The 22,147-nt window shown below is 44.1% G+C and overlaps 1 protein-coding gene across 2 annotated transcripts in view; it reads right to left on the bottom strand.

Annotated features, from left to right (window-relative positions):
* Positions 1-22,147, bottom strand: part of sema5ba (sema domain, seven thrombospondin repeats (type 1 and type 1-like), transmembrane domain (TM) and short cytoplasmic domain, (semaphorin) 5Ba) — a 227,406-nt gene that overhangs the window by 103,181 nt on the left and 102,078 nt on the right. For both annotated transcript variants that reach the window (XM_080456598.1, XM_080456599.1), the window contains exons 4-5: positions 21,591-21,690; positions 20,760-20,805 (exon numbers count right to left, since the gene is read on the bottom strand). In XM_080456598.1, coding sequence (XP_080312724.1) covers positions 20,760-20,805; positions 21,591-21,690 — 146 coding nt within the window. The remainder of the gene's footprint in view (positions 1-20,759; positions 20,806-21,590; positions 21,691-22,147) is intronic.

Below are 22,147 nucleotides of genomic sequence, written 5' to 3'. Positions count from 1 at the left end.
CTGCTGCTACAAGGTCTGAGGAAATCAGAACAAAATAATTGTACTCTTTTGTACTCAAGATGCACACGCGCACGCGCACACGCGCACACGCACACGCACACGCACACGCACACACACACACACACACACACACACACACACACACACACACACCTCCATTATGCATCATTCCCTTAGCTATGCTGGCAGAGCTGGAACATGTTATAGGATGACAAGTAGCCCTCTCTCGCTCTCAGCACTGTACTGTTGCTCACAGATTATCCTTTCATTCTGACAAAGATTGCATCAATAATTAAATCTGGGCCAGATTGTGGCAAGAAAATTAATCATGAACCGAGTGAATGAAATCAGGAATGAAACTCTGGACTGTGAAGTATAGAAGTTGTAGCTGCAGGCAACGCTTTGGTGTGAATAACTAAGAAGGTTTGGCTTAATGTCCTTCCGAAGCGTCTACTTTCATTTTGATCGTCACTGATTTCAAAATAATTCAAATAGATTTTTTATAATCATTACAGTCATTTAGCAGACACTTTTATCCAAAGCGACTTACAATAAGACTAAATTGATTATGATTAACCAATAAAGCCCTATTTTACACTTCAGTGTACTTGTCGTACAATAGTGTCGCACAAAAATAGCTTGAGCTTGATGCTATTTTCGTTATTGTTAAACAATTTCTTTTTTTTTGTGGTGAGGGGAGTGGCAGGAAAATTCTACTTTGTTCTAACTGTAGACCTAGTGAAGAACAGTACTGTATGTGATCAGTAGCTGACGAAGCCTGGAGGGGTGTGTTACCAAGTCCGCTTATTATCAGCGACTTTGGGCTTGTTTTTCTGTAATGTTGCTTATAAATATTGATAGTTGCGGATTGCAGGTTTTTGGGGCTTGTTTCTGCAGTGTAGTTGCTTATTTGGGCTTGTTGTCTCCTAAGGTTGTTTAACCAGTGGTTCTAAAACATTTTCCTGTCAAGATGTATTTGTCCGCAGACCCCCCATATGAAAATATTTTGTGCCAGGGACCCCCATACAAGATTTGTGTTTTTTTTTTCAATTAGCCGTAGCCTAGTCGCTTCTGTTGGGTTTTCATAGACCTGGCAGCTTATTTCTCTCGCAAAATCTGGCAACACTGCTGGAGGGGTGTGGAACGGACTCTGTGGAACAGAGTCTGGCCAAGCTCCATGAATTAGAGAGCTAATAATACCTGGCTTATTATTCAAGGTAAAGGCACCGTAAATGCCATCTTTTGCATGTCAATGTCTGTCATAAACAGACAGTCCTCAACTTGGCCAAATGCCAGTTCCTTCTTTGCCTGAAGGAATTTGAATCATCTCTCAAGTAAACACCAACAAAAAACAGATGTTATTATTTGTTGAGACTGTTCCCACCGGCCTCGGTTCACGAGGGAGTTTGCACTAGATACTTCCTAGTTTGAGAAAACAACCGCAGTTCAGAAGGTCGTCGACCTTTTTTGGCTCCGAGGTCACCTCCGCGCTCCTGACCTTGGCACCCGTTCTAAGCAAACAATGCACTCTGGGACCAAACAATAGCAAAAGGCTCTGTTTGACAAGCTGTTCATCCAAAAAGGCTCACAACAGACTCAGAAGCATGAAACTGAAACCCTGCCTCTGGGAATGTTTACTCAGTTCATGTAAAATTGATCCTGAACAAATTAAGAACAGATGAACAGATTGCGCATCAGGGGTTACATGCCACAATCTGCAATGAAAGCAAACAGTGTAACATTACTCGAAATAAATATTTATAAATGTTCCTGTGGAATACATGCGAAAACATGTATGCGAAACATGCCAACAGGCCTACAATAATTGGCAGTTGACACTTTCATGTCATTGTTGCGAACGCCGCGCAAGTGGAGCTTACTATGAAACCGTGCTCGGGTTGTGTCTCTGTCTGTGTGTGTCTCTTGAAACCGTGCACGGGTTGTGTCTCTGTGTCTCTGTGTGTCTGTGTGCACTGCCTCTGTGCAGCTCCTCTGCGATAAGTAAATGTCCAATTTAGACGTACCATACATCAAATGAAAGGTATTTGAAAACTGAACACACCTGTCAAGGTTGCGTTTAAGCCCGCCCCTTCCCCCGGAAGCCACGCCCCGGAGAAGGCTCCTAAAACTCCCCATTGAAACCCCATGTTAAATGAAAAGTGCCCGAATCGCTCCGAAACTTTTTCTACCCCCCTAAGTTGGGGTCTACGAACAAATACTTCGGGCTCGGATTTTGGCTCCGCCCCCCGGAAGTGGGTGTGAAACAGGCACTTCAAACACTTTGTTGAATTGTTCAAAAACATTCAAAGTTATTTTTTTGTGAATTTGTATTTTTCTAAGATGCTCCTTTTAACGCAGATTTTTTTTGTATTTTTTTTTACTTTTTTTAAAATATTTTTTTTGTCATATTTATTTAAAAAAAATTGCGTTCGCTTCCCGCGTTCGCACGTCTTATTTGTTTTACCACTTAAGCCCTATGTACTTGGTTATACAACAACTAATAGCAAAAATTGGCGATCTACAAGCTCGTGATGCATTGTGAGCTTGTAGAGCTGCTATTTTTTGAATGTTTAAACCTTTTTTCTTTTTTTTTTAATGTTAGATTTTTTTTATTTGTGAAAGAAATCAACCTCTAGTAATGACATGCCCAACATAGGACACCAGGTTGAACAAAACAAGACATACAATCTAATAACAGCATGGTCTCCCTGTCCAATCTCCAGCTATCGAAAGCAAGTTACAACTGCTGGCAGCTTGTGCGCATGTCCTATTGACGGTCTACGCCAAGAAGCAGGCACGTGTCGTGCACTGCACACATAGACATCAAAGAGGCTTCAGCCCTTGCCCTTTTACCCATCTCTAAAAAGTGCCCTCTCCTCCAGACCATGCATTCAGCATTTACTATGGTGAAAGAAATGCAAATGGCTTTTTTTTCCCATGCCATACCCCGAAGTCAGAATTCAAGAGAATTGCCTTTTCCAAACTCTCCTGAACTCGAACGCAGCATTTTATGTTGAAAGAATTGCCGTACGCCACATCTCCAGTTAAGGCTTGATTATACTTAGTTTAGCGCAGTGTCACGCGCCAAAAATTGACGGTCTACAAGCTCACAACGCGAAACATTGTGAGCTTGTCATTTTTTTATATTTTAGAAATTTCAGCCCCTGCCCTCTAACATTCTCTGCACGTCCCTACCAAGAAGGGATCGATTAATGTCCTTCCGAGGCGTCTACATTCATTTTGATCATCAATGATTTCTGTACCACATAGTTGTGAGTTTGTAGAGCAGAGTATAAATCTGGCTTAAAAACTGTTTGGTCTCATTGTGAATCTTTGGTCTGAACTATGATCCAACTTTACATTTTCACTTTCACTTTTACTTCACCGGGCATTTTCAGGACGTCATGGCCAGAAGGTGGTTCTGTTTCAGTGCAACTGCATGACGCAGGTTTGAGTCAGTATCTTGCACTCCATCTGGTAATATGCTTACATAAAACATCCCTTCAACACAAGAGGGAAAGACAAATAGGTGCAAACACACTGTGTATACACATTTATACCATAGGAACAAAAAGAGCCACGGTGCAGTTCTACAGCACCGGTTTTCTGGAACACCACACTGTCAGCATGTATCCTGCATTCCATCTGGTTAAAGAGGGCTTCAGTTGAGCGAGCAAGAGAGAGAGAACACAGTGTCACACACTGGGGGGTGGGGTGGGGGGGTTATGGGGGCTCCTGGGGGCTGCTCCTCTTGAGCTGGCCTTCAAACCCGGGACAACAACTCATCCCCAACGTCCCGAGCGTAAACACCGAGCCCAGGCCTGATCCCAGTGCGGCGTGCCCGAGGGGAGGTGTGCTTTGGGCGCGCACACACGCCCCCATCTCTGATATTCTTCCAACGTTTCAACGCAAGAAGACTCAGGAGAAAAAAGTTTCTCACCCACGCGGAAACATTTGGAGATGGCCACGGGGGTAGATGAGACTTAACCCCCTCCGCCCCCCCAAAACAACAACAACAACAACCACCGAAGGGGGCATGGGATTCAGGCATTCATATCCCGGGGGAATGGTTGTTCAAATTGGGCAGCTCTGTGAGGGTATAACGAAAACATTGCTGCCACCCCCACCCACCCTCGCACACCCTGCTCACCAGTGCCACCCTCCCACACATTTATGAACAGGGCCAGCACACCTGGCCCTGTGGCAGGTGTGCTACAGTAGGTGTGCTACAGTGGCAGCACACCTACTGTATGTAGGTGAATATAGTATGTGTCCGCGCGTCTTTTTTGTGTGCTTAAATAGACAAGACCACAAGTTGAACCGGACAATTTACCATACAGTAGCTGGCAGACTTTCAGATGTTCCATCTAGCTAATCAAGTTGTTTACGAGTCATTTGGCACCACGTTATTCACAATCAAAGGGCGCATCCGGTCCGCACCCGGTGTGCGCCGGCCAGGGCTAATGTGCGTGGGGCCAGCCGAAAGCCCTCGCCGCCCAGATATTGTTCCGTCTAAGCCCGCAAATGGTCCCGTAGTGCTAGTGGCTCCTCAGCCACACACATGCACCAAATGAACCTGCTGTTCCTCTCGTCCTGAACGGGGTTACTATTTCAACAACACTTCAGTACGGTAAAACTAACCTGTCTCACGCGCACACACGCGCACACGCACGCACACGCACACACACACACACACACACACACACACACACACACACACACACACACACACACACACGCACACACGCACACACACTCTGCTCTTCGCTGCATGGCAGAAGAATGTGAGACATGGCTTCTGGTGAGCTAGCAAGATTCACAGAGGCAGCTACACTGCATCCATCCATAATACCATAAAAGGTACATACATACATACACACAGTACACGCAGGGCTCTTTTTGGGGCGGAAGTGTTGTGTGTTGATGTGCCTCCCGATAGCTCCGCTCCAGCAGACCGAGAGGGGGTCATACCTATGTTCCCCGGACCTATGTTCCCCCACTAAGGTTATGGTTAGGGTTAGGTTTAGGTTAGGTCCTATATTCCCCGCTCTCCTAGGAAAGCGGGGAACATAGAACCTGGGGAACATAGAACCTGGGGAACATAGGTACGGTCCCGACTGAGAGCTGTTAGCGAATCAACAGAACGGATGGATGGTCAGAGATGGAAAGGTTGAATGGGGAAATGAACCCTGTAGGAATGGAGCGACACCAGAACGGTGCTCATGGAGCAGACGCCATTTCCCTCCTCACAAATGTCACACCGTGCTCTTCATCACGCCTCTCGTGTGATTTTTACGGTGGGCTAGATAGGGGCAGAGAGGAATGAAGAGATGCATGCAATGCTATGGTTGGAGAGCAGTGGTGGAAAGTAACTAAGTACATTAACTTAAGTACTGTACTTTAGTACAGGGGTCTTCAACGTTTTCAGGCCAGGGACCCCCAAACTGATGGGGAGATGGAGCAGGGACCCCCTACCTCAGGGATATTCAACTAGAATAGGCAGGGGGCCACAATTGTAAAATGACTTGAAGTCAGGGGCCACAAAACCGTGACAACAAAATAAATGGACAACAAAATAAAATAATGGACACATTATGTCCATTATGGTAACTTATTAGGGCCTGCTTCATACTGCATTCATGCATTTTGCTGTTTGATAGGAACATTTCTGTGTCAGTCCTTGGTGCACAGGCTTAGATTTTGATATTAAGAAAATAGGAAGTAGATATGTCAGTGTGTTCTTTGCACGGGTCCCTGGCATAGAAGGGTCTCGTATTAATGACATTTTTTTTCCATTAGTTTTGAGCACCCAGGTGATAAGAGCACAAGCTCATATGATGTGTTTGAAGTGGATGAAGAAGATGGAGAAGATGGAAGATGGACAAAATCCACACAAAACTAATCAACATAAAGGAGCACAACAGGGGCTTTTAGTGCAGTTCATCCATCACGAGTGGATGTTGTTAATTACACCAAATAAATTATTCTCCTTATGCACCCACTAGCGTGTATGTGTTAGTTTTGTGTGGACTTTTTCCATCTTCCATCTTCTCCATCTTCATCCACTTCAAACACATCATATGAGCTTGTGCTCTTATTACCCAGGTGCTCAAAAATAATGAAAAAAACTGTTCATCCTGTACAACGAACCATCTAGTAAAAATGATTTGCATTTAATTTGACATTGGAACATGGAATATGTTCCAGGGACCACAAGAAAGCTCCGCTGGGGCCGGATTTGGCCCGCGGGCCACCAGAATAACATTGCCCTACCTCATAGGGTGGGGGGGCTACAACATATATTGTATAAAATGTTGTTTCATATAAACATACCATGTTATTGTTCATTCAATACTAATGTATTAAAATAATAGACAGATTAATATTCATGCTTTTATTTTAAACATACATGTACATTACAAGGTACAGTGAGTAGGGTGTCCGTACCACTGCCATTTATAAACATACCTTATTAACTGAGAACCAATGTCAATACTATCAAGAATCTGTCAAATGCACAATAATCATGTATAGAAGCTATTCAAAATGGACAGAATCATGATTTATTTTAAACATAAATATTTGAAGACAAATGGACATTTTTGAAAACTAACTTTCTTTGTAGTTATATATTTTTTTATCTAATCTAGCAACAATTTCGCGGACCCCCTGCAGTACCTCCACGGACCCCCTAGGGGTCACGGACCCCCTGTTGAAGACCTCTGCTTTAGTACAATGTTGAGGTATTTGTACTTTACTTGAGTATTTCCAATTTCCAATACTTTTACTTCTACTCCACCACATCTCGGATCCAAATATTGTACTTTTACTCCACTACATTTATTTGAACACTTTAGTTACTAGTTACTTTGCAGATATAAATTATTACGTTATATAACATACATTAACCACTTCATCCATATATTTTATACCTAGGCTATTTGAAAAGCTCACAAGCTCACAACGCGTCGCATCACGACACGTTGTGAGCTTGTAGATTTGCTATTTTCAAACATTTTAGTACTTTTACCTTTGGTACTTTAAGTACATTTTGATACCAATACCTTTGTACTTTTACTCAAGTAAATTTTGTATTCCGGACTTTTACTTATAACAGAGTACTTTTACATTGCAGTATTGATACTTTTACTTAAGTAGAACAGTTAAGTACTTTTTACGCCACTGTTGGAGAGGGAGAGAGGGAGAGAGAGAGAGAGAGAGAGAGAGAGAGAGAGAGAGAGAGAGAGAGAGAGAGAGAGAGAGAGAGAGAGAGAGAGAGAGAGAGAGAGAGAGAGAGAGAGAGAGAGAGAGATACGGGGGATGTGATGGTATAAGGGTAGGGTGTAGTGTAGGTGAATGGATGGAGACATGTCTTTTCTTATCTATAGATACAGATCTCAGACAGCAATATGCTGTTTACATTCCAGCGCCCCAAAGGCTTACACCTTATCTACTATAAGTATGTTAGCCTAATCACCCCATGTCTGCATCTCCACCTCCTCCCACATTCTCTCATCTGCCTCTTTACTTCCCACCATCTTTTACTTTATTCACACATCTTTGCACACCCCAGCCTTACTTCAATCTCTGCCTGTCCCCTGCTCTCCCAATTCTGTTCAACCACTACCGGGCACCGCGCTCTCTCTCTCTCTCTCTCTCTCTCTCTCTCTCTCTCTCTCTCTCTCTCTCTCTCTCTCTCTCTCTCTCTCTCTCTCTCTCCCTCCCTCCCTCCCTCCCCCCCTCTCCCCCTCTCCCCCTCTCCCTCTCTCTCTCTCTCTCTCACTCTCACTCTCACTCTCTCTCTCTCTCTCTCTCATAATAATTGATTGAGGTCATGTGATCAGTGACATACGCAGGGTGTACTTTTGGCTCCGCCCCCCTCAGCCAAAAGTACACCCTGCGTATGTCACTGATCACATGACCTCAATCAATTATCCAGAGTGCACCAGAGTGCCGCGCTATGAGCTTGTAGATCTGCTATTTTTTTTAAAAATCTTTAAAATTCGTGGCAAAATCTTGGATTATATATTTCTTAAAGCAAACATTTGTGAAATATTTAGTTCCAGGAACCCCCAGAAGCAAAGATTTGAGTTACAAATGTCCGCCAAAAAAAAAGAAGAAAAAAAAACAAATATTTCCACACCTTTTCATGATTATTCAAAAATAGCAGATCTACAAGCTCGTAGCGTGGCACTCGGTGCCGCGCTACGAGCTTGTATATCTGCTATTTTTGAATAGCCAAAGAAAATCTAAAAATGACACAAAGATGCGTTTCCGGTCTTAAAGAGTTAATTCACACACCGACCCTCTTTGACCTTTCTCTGTCTGCTGTCCTTCTGCTCTCCGTCTCTGCCGGCGCTGCTGGTGCACGAGCGCAACAACAAGGTCAGATCACGTGCACACGCCCCCACTACAAGCCCACCGGCTGATACCTAGGATTGTATATTACCCCCCCCCCCCCCTTCATACCACGACCACATGGCAGACACTGACGCTTTGACCCTGTCAAATAAAATGTGCGTGCGTGCGTGCGTGCGTGCGTGCGTGCGTGCGTGCGTGCGTGCGTGCGTGCGTGCGTGCGTGCGTGCGTGCGTGGGGGGGGGGGGGGGGGTTTGGGATGTGTAAAGATGCCAGACGCGGCATCTTTCGAGCGTGGCTGCCTGGAGAACAGTCTAGACTATTATGAAGCACTGACAAGGTCAGCGCCGCGCCGTGGACCGCTGAGATTCAACAAGAAGTGGATAAAGGGCCTTCTATAGCCGAAGAAAAGAAAAACCCACTCTCTCTTTGGTGGTGTGGTTGTTTGGACTCGAACAAAAAAAAGCTGCTAGCGGGATACAAATCGATATCCTATCTGCTGTTAGCACGCTGCTACAGTATACAGACATTTGTTTTCTATGCCCTTCAGTTTTTTCGGAATACAATATATGAACACAATACAAAAACATAGAAATACTACTCGAACACTTTTTGCCATCTAGTGAAGGGCCAAAATGTCAATTACTTTTTTTAAATGGACGAACAATAATAACATCTTATCACACTGGAAAGAGTTACCCGTGATAAAGAAAGACATAGAATAGGAAAAGCCGGAGCCAACAGAGAGTCTACTATACACTGGATGAACACTGCACTGTAAAATTTCCCCGCATAATTTTATTTGAAAATAGCCGATCTACAAGCTCACAACGCGTCGCGTTGCGCGCTTGTAGATCGGCTATTTTCGACTATGGGCACTCATGTGGCCCATAGTCGCTTCTTTTGGGCTGGTTTTCCTAGACCTGGTTGCTTGTTTCTCTCACAGAATCTGGCAACACTGTCAGAGACACTAACCCGTGTCCATTCGGTTCCATTTGCACATGTTTCAGAGTTACATATTTGACTGCGTGTGCGCAGAGTCAGATGTCAGAAAGCGCTGAGCTGATCGTGGCTCTGTGAGCCGCGCAGACAGCCCTTGTTTTTCTCCAATTTTCTATCCGTTGTTTATTATTTTTCCGCTGCGACAGCCAGCAGAATGTCTCAGGGCACATCTGGTGGATCTGCATCACGCTGCTGAAGAAAAGTAAACTATGAGAGGAAAGAAACAGATGACAGACACACACTGAGAGAGAGAGACCTCTCTCCCCGCTGGTCCCCCTCCTCTCTCTCTCGCTCTGTTTTTCTCCCTCCCTCCTTCCCTCTCTCTGTCATGCGTGCATTTCTCCTTCGGTTCCTCTCCTTCAACCCCTGCACTTGTATACCTCATGCTATGCTGCCCTCCTCCTCCTCCTCTCACCTCCACTTCACCCTCATCCTCGCATCCCTCCTTCCATCACCCCCCTCTCAGTGGTGTAAAGTAACTAAGTACATGTACTCACGTACTGTACTTAAGTACAATTTTGACTTTACTTGAGTATTTCCAATTTCCAATACTTTTACTTCTACTCCACTACGATTATTTAAAAACTAAGTTACTAGTTACTCTGCAGATATAAATGATTACATTATAAAACATACATTAACCACTTTAGCCCTATTTTATACCTAGGCTATTTTCAAACATTTTAGTACTTTTACTTTTGGTACTTTAACACATTAACCGCCAAGAACGTAGTCCTACGGTCCGTTAAATCCAACTGTTAAGCGCCGAGACCGTAGCCCTACGGGCTGCGGTCTTTTCGCGCATGCGCGGTCCGGGTGCACTTTCGGATTTTTTTTGATCCACTTCCGTTTCCGGTTTGATGACCGGAAATAGAATTATTTGGGATCCGGTTTTGACGATCACGCCCGCTCCCATTCTACAGACGAAACTGAAACTCAATTCTCTTCCTGTAGTTTTTTCTCCTCGCATTTCACTGTTTAACGTAATCCGCTCTAACTACAACATGGATACCCCGTTTGACACGCGATCTTCACTGGGAGATACAGGGAGATCTCGCGGATGTAAACAGACCGTGTAGAGCTCAATCTTAAGGATTTTAACAAGATCTATGGCGACATGAAAAAAACAAAAAAACAACAAAAACACCTTGGCACTGGTGAGTACATTATGAGATTAACCTCTGGCGGTCGATGTGTTAAGTACATTTTTGATACCAATACCTTTGTACTTTTACTCAAGTAAATTTTTAATTCCAGACTTTTACTTGTAACGGAGTACTTTGCAGTATTGATACTTTTACTTAAGTAAAACATTTGAGTACTTTTTCCACCACTGCGCCCCTCTTCTCCTCTCCTCTCTCCTCTCCTCTCCTCTCCTCTCCTCTCCTCTCCTCTCTTCCACCCCTGCTGTTGTGAGCGGGTGGACCACATCAGAGAGAAAACGCTCTCAGCATGGGGGCCCCAGAGGACAGCGCACGTGGGCGCGACGCAATCAGCACAACCCCCCCTCCTCCTCCCCCCCCTCGCCCCTTGCCGCCACCACCACCACCCTGCAAGCATCACCAACACACCACCCACAGAGAGAACAGACAGAAGAGAGAAAGAGAGAGAGAGAGAGAGAGAGAGAGAGAGAGAGAGAGAGAGGGATAGAGGGAGACGAGATGGAAAGATGGAGGGGAGAGATTAGATGAGATGGAGAGAAAGTGAGAGAGACGGGGTGGGATGGGAAGAAAGAGAAAGCGAGAGAGATGAGAGATATGAAATGATGAGAAAGATGGGGCAGAGATTAGATAAAGAGAGACAAGATTTGATGGAGAGCAAAAAGTAATTTTTTTTCTGATATAATTCCTGCCAATAAACATAGTCCTAGATTTTAATTTAGCACTGTTGACTCTCTTAAATCCGGTCAATGTGAGTGTGTGTAAATCTTCAAGTGATGGCTGTATTAAAGCTTGGCACTGGGTGATAAAATGGGTTACAAAAATCGTGGGATAAAAATTCCGGGGGGAAAAATGAAAAAATAAGGTATTAAAGCTGCAATCCATAATTTTTATTTTGTTAATAATAAATACAAAGTTATTTTAAGAGTATGATCATACAATAATATGCAACTGCAGTGGTTGGAAGTTGTCTCCCTACTCCTCTATTGAGAAATGTACTGAATATCCCGTGGTCAGGTAGGATGACTACTGGTTGACAAGAGGTATTGCATGAAGCTCAAAACATAATATCTCCCCTACTACCCAAGCAAGCTTTCTGTCTTTGCTCAGCAGTAGTAGAAATTCCAGAGCTTGCACGGGAGACCCAAATTCGAATCCTGGGCAGGACATAAATCACACGGATCGCAGGTTTAAGTTTTTATCCCTTTTTACTGACGAGGTTGAAGGTTGCAGGTATGATCTCTCTCATTCAGTCATGGACATCGTGTCTCACATGAACGAAACCATCCTCTTGCCCAGTCGATTTGAAACAGACCCTCCAAACGTATGATAGATGTGTTGAAAGCAGTCACCCCTTACTTGCTTCTCCTTTATTAATAACTCCCTACAGTATCTTCTGGTTCTGTCCCTGATTATTCATAAATGTCTTGCGCCCAGCCTGTTCTGAAAAAAAAGCCTGGTCTTTCTTGACCCAACCATTTGGAACAATTACAGGCCAATTTCGAAATTGCCATTCATTTCAAAAATTCTGGAAAAGGCAGCCTCATTACAAATTCTGGCAGCCGTGAAGGACATCATTAATTCACACATCTTTCCCTGCACTTTACCAGACTAGAATCTTAAGTATGTGTGCATAGTGCGTGTGTGTGTGTGTGTGTGTGTGTGTGTGTGTGTGTGTGTGTGTGTGTGTGTGTGTGTGTGTGTGTGTGTGTGTGTGTGTGTGAGAGAGTATTGTTAGCGTCTACGCATGTACTGTAAGTGGGCGTTTTTCATCGTTTTCAGACAATGGAATGGAAAAAAAACGCTTCTCATGATAAAAATCAAGCTCTCTTCTCCGGCTAAAGAAAAAAGGGGAGAATTGATGTGTACAGTATATATACAATAAACCTACCTACAGTAAAGGACCGTAGAATATTATATGTCTGCAGCTGCTTTGTATGTATTTCTCTTGTGCAGGTGCTTAACCACTTTCAACATGGTGTTCCTATGTTTTTTTTATTAATCTTTTCATTACATTTTTTCAATGTTCATCATTAAAACATTTCATTGCCCCATATACTCTCCCCCCCAGCACGAATACAAGTTCATTATTATTCTCTCTCTTTGTCTTTTGTTCTACAGTAGCAACCATCATACACTCAGTTATTGTCAGTAATAAAGGGAAAAAAACTGGGCAAAAATAGCCGATCTACAAGCTCACATCGCATCATGCCGCGTTGTGAGCTTGTAGGTCTGCTATTTTCGCTATACGTTGTACGACAAAGTATTGTACAGTATATCGGGGTCATGTGGATAACAGCTGCATGGGGAATCTATTTTGGGGTACGGTGGCCTGCGATGGTAAAGTGGGGACCAGGGCAAAGAATATGTGTAGATTAGTGGTTCTCAACCAATGGTCCTGGGACCACCAGTGGTCCTTGAGGGGGTTCCAGGTGGTCCCCAGCTAAATGATGGAGAGTTGGTAACCAAATGGACCCTTATAGATCTTTAACTCTTGAGAGCGTAAAATTAAACCAAATGGACCCTTACGGGTCCATTTGGTTTCATTTTACGCTCTCAAGAGTTCAATTATTGTTAAACATCTGCATTACTTGATTAAAGAATTGTTATTTTGTTTGCCTGTTATCTCTCCTATGATACTAACATCAATACAGCATGGAATTGTGGACAAAATCTCATCCAACGATAACAAAATATTCTAAAGTTTGGGGTCTGAGAGTCTAAATCTCATCAAATGGTGGTCCGTGGCTCAAATGCCCAATAATTAATGGACCTTGATATGAAAAGCGTTGAAAACCACTGGTGTAGAAGATGGACAGGACAGAATGCATGTTTCCCAGACACCCCAGAGACTCTCCCACCTCTTTAGTGCCCGCAGCTGGTGCTGCCCTTTCACATCTCATTTACTCACTTGTTCCCTTTCTCTATGTAATACCCTCATGTTGTTATCTCTCTCTCCATCACTCTCTTATTTTCTAATCTTATCTCACTCTCCTCTCAATCTCCCCTCCCATGTGCAGACCCTTTTTTCTACCCCCCCCCCTCTCTCACTTTCTCTCTCTCACTCTCTCCCACATAGCCCTGGAGACCCAAACAATGTCTGAAATGGTTTGACCATGGGAGTATGGCTATGTTCCCACAACCCTATGCTCCCTCAGCCCTATATGTTAACGCTAACCACAACCCTAACCGTAAACCCAGAGGGAACGTCGGGTTGAGGGAACATACGGGCCGGGGGTGCATAAGGCTGAGGGGGACTGTCCAGGTGTTGTCCTGGACAGTCTAGCTGTCCTTCAAGGCACACATTGCCAGGGTTCAGCTGCTCCAGCAGGCTTACACTTAATTATAACATCCGAAGGATCACATTCTTCCTCACGCAGGAGTCTGCCAAGCTCCTGTATTTGGATAATTAATGTAATCCCAGAGTGAAAATCAGATTTTCACACGAGCATTCTATCCTCGAAATGCAAACGGCATCATTGGCACACAAACGGCACCATTGGCACTTGAAATAAATTGGGCAACTGCACACTTCAAAACAACATGGATGATATTTATGTATTTATAAGAAGAGCCATCGCTTCGGAATTGGATCGTGAACAAGCGTAATTCAGTGGAACGGCACTTCCAGGGAGTTTGGTCGTGGAGCAATATAGTTTCGCCCCCAGGACCCAAATGATAAGTTAAGTGTCAAACTTTTTCAAACCTCGTTCAGGTCTCCAGGGCTATCTCCCACGCTGACTGATGGCTAGAGCATCTATCCTTCCACGCTTGCCTGCGTACTAATGGCCATGGCAGGTGTTCTCTCAGGTGCCTGAACAAAATGGTCGTGGGCCAAGCTTTTAACACTCTGGCATCAGGCAACCCACACTGGCACCGCCCTCCCTCATGGCACGGCCCGCGCTACAAACCCCACACTGCTGAAAGACTGCAAATTGCAACGTCTATAGCACACGACAAGCACACAGTCTCAACACGAATCGGCAAACATAAAGTGCTCCTTTCGTCCCTCAGAAGAAGGGAAAAGTCCTTTCAGACCTTCACACAACCCCTCCCCCCATTCTCTCTGCCAGACAGCGGTTGTTTTGGCTTGGGGTCTGTCTGAGACAGCCTGGAAGAGGGACTGGCTCTTTAATTTAGCTCTGTCATAGCAGCAACAGTTGACAAAAATAACAAGCATTCACTCTGTGTGACACATATACACATACAGCACACACAAACACAGGCGGTAATAGCTTCACACAGAAGTCGAGAGGCTAAAAGTGTGGGGGGGGTTTTGGTGGTGGTGATAGGATGATAGGGGTATGCGGTTACAGGCAATGATAATAGCCCGGCCAAATCTAAAGAGATGAATGGGGGGAGTCAGGGCAGAGCGGAGAATGCGGCATTGTGACTGTCGGCGGGGGCGGGGGAGGGGGGGGGGGGGGGGGGTTGGAGGGGCACCTTCTCCCGTTTGCCTTTCAATCAATCGGAGAGTCATTTTGTCCCTTTCACCCCCTCTCAATGGCCGACCTCTATTTTAAAGTAAAATCAGGAACGGAGTCCCGCGGGGGAGATGGCTCCGCTCCTACGGGTCAACTTGTGGTCTTCGCTGAGAGCGTTTGTTTGTCTCGCTCTGTCTGGCGAGGCTGATAATACGTTTGTGGTGCTGAAAGTATCTGGAGGAGGAGGTGTGGTTTTTGGTTTGAAGTCATTATCTCTGGATAATATATCCCTTGGCTGGTGCACCTATAGGCTCAATACCCTCAAAGCTGCAGAAATATGTGGTCTTGATCTCCCGGGGCAGGGGTTTGTGTTGGCAAGCGGGACAGGTTTGGGTTCGATTTCCATTTGGTTATACAATGAGGGGAGGAAAGGGCTTGAGCCAACGTGCCTCCCTCCTGGGTATCTCTGGCTGTTTTCAAGCGTGCTGGCAGATAGACAACTCTCCTCCCCCTTTTCCCCTATTCCCCTATTCCATCTCTCTCTCTCTCTCTCTCTCTCTCTCTCTCGACTGGGCGACTCATCCTGCTCCCATTGATCTGGGTTCTGGCATAACTGGTGACACTTCCACTTTGGCAACAATGAAGAGTGATCTGCCTCGTTTATCTCCATAGCTTGTGGCAAGCCAGGACTCTCTCCCTATCTGTGTGTGTGTGTGTGTGTGTGTGTGTGTGTGTGTGTGTGTGTGTGTGTGTGTGTGTGTGTGTGCACACACGCGCGCGTGTCTGTGTGTGTGTGTGTGTGTGTGTGTGTGTGTGTGTGTGTGTGTGTGTGCACACGCGCGCACGTGTCTGTGTGTGTGCGTGCGTCCATGCCCAAGGGGTTTATAAAGAAAGAGTTGGTTCATATTTGTGAGTTCATTCATTCAATGTGTGTGTGTGTGTGTGTGTGTGCGTGTGTGCGTGTGCGTGTGCGTGTGTGTGTGCGCGCGTGTGTGTGTGTGTGCGCTTGCGTGCGTGTGTTTGATTTTACAATAAGCAAAAGGTTTTCATAAGCCTCCACACCTGTGCTAATGACCTGAGCTTTGTACAGTACATATACGTTTATCACTATACCTTGAATTAAAACCACTCTGATATTATGCTTCATAATTGCGGGGAAGACGCCGAATAAACAACACAAAAAAATGACCTAAGGGTAAGAATAAACACTGACTGGTCTGTAAAGACTGTAATACACAAGTGTGATGCAGATGTCCGAGGGCTGGCAGAACAGAGTGGTGCAGCAGAGAACAACGTGGCTCGGGATGTAAAACAAATGAAAACCTGTGTATGTCCACTTTCTCGCTCCAAAACAACACCAAGAGGACGCTGCAGACAAAGCGTGCATTGATATTGCCGTCGACACTCGGGTGGCAGCTGTACACATGTTGCTGTTCCGCAGTGAAAGAGGACTCTGTGAGACCACATTAAGCCCGCTAGATGTATGAATGCTGCAGTGAATGAATCAAGTAGCTGTTGTCCTTTAATCAGTTAAACCCTATCTTATACTTCATCGTACGATATGTCACATGGCGAAAATAGACGATCTACAAGCTCTCCTCAGTGAAAAAAATGAAATCAATAAAAAAGTTTTAAGAAATTGCCCAGAATAGGGCTTTATACTAGAGCCTGTAGTATTTCCCTCTATATATAATCCTTTCATCGACAATAGCCAATCTACTTTGTAGATTTGTTCACCCCCAGCATAGGGATGCTAGGGTTCAAGAGTGAGGAACTATTTGCAAAAATGTGTGCTGTAAAGCAGTACCGCCATTGGTATGAGGAAAATTCTGTCACTACTGTGACTGTCACTACTGTGCTCAATGCCCTACTGCAAGCTTACGACCAAAAAGTCATTGGTTCAAATCCTTAAAGCAGGTGCTGATGATGATGTGACAGACAGATGATGTGTGCCCTTGAGCAAACCACTTGAACCCTAGCGTCCCTATTCTGGCCATGTCATTCAGTGAAAATAGCCCCTCTACAAGCACGAAGAGCATCGAGCGAAGAGATTTGCGAAGATATTTGCCGTATAGGGAACAAAGGAGTGGGTTTTACGTGGTTAGAGTGGTTAAACCCCAACTGAAACCAATAGAGGCCACAGCATCTATGATTGGAAGTATGTGGTCGTACTGGGCTTGTGCGGAGTGTGAATTATGTGTAAACCCTCCAATCCTACCGTACGTAACTACTCCCAGAAAGTTGTCTTGATCCAATTAAACGGTGTAATAGGAGAGAGGGAAAATGGTATTGGTCTGGTGGGTACAGCTCATCTATAATTCAATCCAAACAGGGTCAAGGGATTTTCCCAAATACGCAAGAGCATACCGGAGACGTTTCGACGCCAGTGAAATATTAATGCAAACAAGCCAAACTCGATGAAACGGCAGGGTCTTTTCGATTCCAGTTTCCAGGGGAAATTACAATCCATGTGTGACCCAACAGTGACTCCATCAGTGAGTCACTGACAGTGAGAGAGTGCAATGTACAGTACATGATGCATATAGTAAAAGCCTCACAGTTCATTTAACTCTCAGGGTTACCGGTCGATGGCTGACACAACCATACATCGGTTGTGAGTAAGTATTGTATGTATGCATGTAGTGCTTTATGTACAGTGGTGGAAAAAGTACTTTTTATTTACTTAAGTAAAAGTATCAATATTGCAATGTAGAAATACTCTGTTACAAGTAAAAGTCCGGAATAAAACATTTACTTGAGTATAAGTCCGAAAGTATTGGTATCAAAATGTACTTAAAGTACCAAAAGTAGAAAGTACTCATTAAGGCAGAATGTCCCATTTCACAAGTTTTAAAATGTATACAAATATTTTGAAAATAGCTGATCTACAAGCTCACAATGCGTCGGAGCTTGTAGATCGGCTATTTTCAAATGGCCGAAATGTATATGGGCTGGTTAATGTATAAAAGTGTAAGTAAAAGTATAATGTTTGTAAAAGTATAATATTAAAAGTATAATATTTGCGCCTGAGATGTAGCGGAGTAGAAGTGACAGAAACCGTGCTCGGGGCGTGTGTGTCTCTGTCTGTCTCTGTGTGTGTCTCTCTGTGTGCATGCACTGCCTGTGTGCAGCCGCCAGAGTGCGCCAGAGTACAGGAATTTAGACAATGCTCTGATTAAAATGCACAACAGCCTGCAAAACACACACACACACACACACACACACACACACACACACACACACACACACACACACACACACACACACACACACACACACACACACACACGATGTCAATGTTAATTCATCACGGTGAATTAACAGGGATTACAAGTCCGTAAATACACAATATTTTCGAGCTGCGTTCACTTCCAGCGTTTGCGCGTCTTACTTGTGAGTAAGTATTGTATGTATGCATGTAGTGCTTTATGTACAGACATAATGTCCCACAATACATAAGGTCCTACAAATAAAGTAATAATAATATTTTTGTTTTGAAAACATACACGGTTGAAATATAGAAGATTTATGCCCGACAGCAACGATATGATCTTCAATGAACATGGCATTTCACTAATAGACAACATTAACATTTGGTGTGGTTAATATCTCCAGGTTGCTCGATGAAAGCTATTGGGAAATGAAAGGAGACGTGTTGATTTGTAGAAGGGAAAACTGCAGCAGAGACACATCCTCCATCCGTTTTCAAATCTTCATCAAGGCTATAATAGCACAGTGGCTCTGCCTATGGAGGGTTTGTTTCAGACACATAACTCACTGATGTGCTGTGGGGCTGCACCCAAAGCAACAAATCAAATGACATCTAGACATCTAGCGCCTCAAAACCAGTTAACCCTTTGAGACCGGGGAAACGCACCTGTGTAATTTTTTGATTTCTTTGGCTATTCAAAAAATAGCAGATCTACAAGCTCATAGCGCGGCACTCGGTGCCGCGCTATGAGCTTGTATTTTTTTTTTTTTTTTTTTTTACAGGTTTTTTTTTTTTTTTTTTTTTTTTTGTGCAAATCTTTTGAATGTATGTATTTTTCAAAGCGAACATTTTAACTCAAATCTTTGCTTCTGTGGGTTCTACAAATGTCTTCTAAAAAAAAAAAACCTATGTTGCTATAATGTCAGTGGTGCTCAAACTTTTTCATGTCAAGGACCACCCATAATGATATTTGAACTGTTTGGTTGCTACTATATATGTCTATGAAATTAATACCAAGGACCCCAACGGAAACAAGTCCGCAAGGACTTTTTTGATCAGACCTTTTGGACAAAAGTATTATAAATGTAACTGTGTTGTTTTACATTCTTTTTGCCTACTAAAAATGTCAATCAATCAATCAATCAGTGATATGTATTTGGCTGCAGACCCCCATCTGAAAATATTTTGTTCCAGGGACACCCCCCCAGGAGAAAAGATTTTAGTTACAAATGTTATATATATATATATATATATATATATATATATATATATATATATTCAAAGATTTTCACAAATTTTAATTATTTTTCAAAAAGCACTATGAGCTTGTATATCTGCTATTTTTGAATAGCCAAAGATATCAAAAAAAATTACACAGATGCGTTCCTGGTCTTAATGGGTTAAGGATAAATGAGCTGTTGCTCTCTGGTAGCGGACTCATGATATCTACATACAGCAATTGTATATACAGCAAACAACCGTCACGGTTGGGTGGAAACCTTGTATCGCCATATTTCATCGTTTTTTTTTCATAAATGAATGTGTATATAAAATGCACTTCATCTTATGACAGTTTCATGCGAAAGTAGAAAATAACCCATCTAGAAGCTCACTTGAAAGTGGTTTAAGTCTGCCTGTGGGTATTATGCATACATTGAACCGATGAGAAGTATTAACAAGGGCTTGTGACTAAATAATAACAACACTGGGTCCATCGGAACACACTGTTCTTGTTTCCATTTCCTGAAAAGTAGCGTTTTTTGGGGAAATGCAAGGTTTCCACCTGACAGCGATATAATATACTCTCACACACAGACTCAAACAGTCCAAAACTCAAACTGTTTGGGAAACACAGTCATCTCATCGCAAAAACCTCTCCACACTCTGACTGGGCCTCCTGTCAAAGTGATGCATGCAGCATAGCGTCACCGTGCCAACAACATAAACAACACATCTGCTGAGCTGAGCTGCACATGCCCAGTGGGAGGTGGTGCGCGTGCGCGTGTGTGTGTGTGTGCGTATGCGTGTGCGTGTGTGTGTGTGTGTATGTGTGTTGGATCGGGGAGGGGCAGGACAACCAGGAAGGAAAGAACAATGTTGGAGGATGCTGTAGTCTGGACCACACGTACGTTCAATACACCACCCACACAAGCAACAGGGGAGAGAGACAGACAGACAGACAGACAGACAGACAGACAGACAGACAGACAGACAGACAGACAGACAGACAGACAGACAGACAGACAGACAGACAGACAGACAGACAGACAGACAGACAGACAGACAGACAGGTACTATAGAGACAGACAGACAGACAGACAGACAGACAGACAGACAGACAGACAGACAGACAGACAGACAGACAGACAGACAGACAGACAGACAGACAGACAGACAGACAGACAGACAGACATGTACTATAGAGACAGACAGACAGACAGACAGACAGACAGACAGACAGACAGACAGACAGACAGACAGACAGACAGACAGACAGACAGACAGACAGACAGACAGAGACAGACAGTCCCACACAGAGAGAGACGGACAAAGCGAGTATAGGACACTCAGACAGCACAGCAGAGAATGCACTGATTGTCTTACCTGGATCAGGGACATGTTACTTAGGTCCAGTCTAAACAGGTAGTTTCTGGAGAGAGGATAGAGCAGGGGGAGTGAGTCAGTGAGCATTATATGATAATTATAGAAGTCATTATCACACAAAGATTTTCGCCTAATAATGCAAAAAAAAAATCATTACAAAAGGGACAGGCAATTTTGGCCGGTGTCACCCAGAACCAGTGCCAGTGAAATGTTAGACCGTAATTGGCCGCCGGTGAATGCAAGATATTATTTTCAGCTTTGGTCTGAGTCATCAAAGGTGTGTGTGTGTGTGTGTGTGTGTGTGTGTGTGTGTGTGTGCGTGCGTGCGTGTGTGCGTGCGTGCGCGTGTGCGTGCGTGCGTGCGTGCATGCGTGTGTGTGTCTGTGTGTGTGCTGTGTGCTGTGTGCGCTGTGTGTGCTGTGTTCTTTTAGAATGTCAAATCAGGTTGCTGCTGACTTCTTGCTGGCCTGTAAACAAGCCAACACACGCACGCAGCTACAAACACACACACACACACACACACACACACACACACACACACACACACACACACACACACACACACACACACACACACACACACACACACACACACACACACACACACACACACACACACACACAGAGACTCTGTTGGGCTTGATATTTCCTCCAAAATCCACTCGCTCTGCCAAATCCTACGCTTGACTCAATCCGGCGAGTCCTCAGTGGAGTACTTAAAAAGCGATCAGTGCCTACAGAACCGCATTGTGTGAGTGATCCGATTGTCAGCGCCGCGGGCTGCATGCGGATGAAGGGGCGAAAGGCTGAATGAATTTACAGTTCCCTTACCTGGCACCCACGATCAGCTCATTCCTAGTCAGGTCAAGGGTAAGCTGGGAGTAGTCTCTCACACCGGGCTGGGAGAAACTCGAGATCCATGGATGGAGTGCTGAGGGAAAGAGAAAGAGAGAGGGAGTGAGAAACAAAGACAGCGAGAAGGAGACTTTGCACTTCAGAAGTAGTTTAACTACAGCATCCTCAAACAGACCATCATGCCTGATTTATACTTGGTTGTGGTCTGTGTCACGCACCGGAAATAGCCGATGTACAAGCTCACAACGCGTCACGTCATGATGCAAAGTAGGGATGTTAACAATTCATTTATAATCGATTAACTACCGTTAAGAATTTAGTCGACTAAAGTTATCGATTTTCAATTAATTAAAAATGTATTTATTTTTTATTTAATTCGAATGCCTTTTTTGGGAAAACTATTTTTTTTGGGGGGGGGACTAGTGAAAGTTATAGGTATGGTATGTGTGATATCAAAAGTGAGTTTACCATAATTACAGTAATCCTTAATCATATTTCATCATATTCAAGGGCTTTTGGAGAGAAATGAGACA

Source organism: Gymnoscopelus braueri, assembly GCF_963280865.1.
Source record: "Gymnoscopelus braueri genome assembly, chromosome: 18".
NCBI lineage: Eukaryota > Metazoa > Chordata > Actinopteri > Myctophiformes > Myctophidae > Gymnoscopelus > Gymnoscopelus braueri.
Note: the sequence above shows the minus strand (reverse complement) of the source record. Positions and strands in the feature narration are given on the sequence as shown.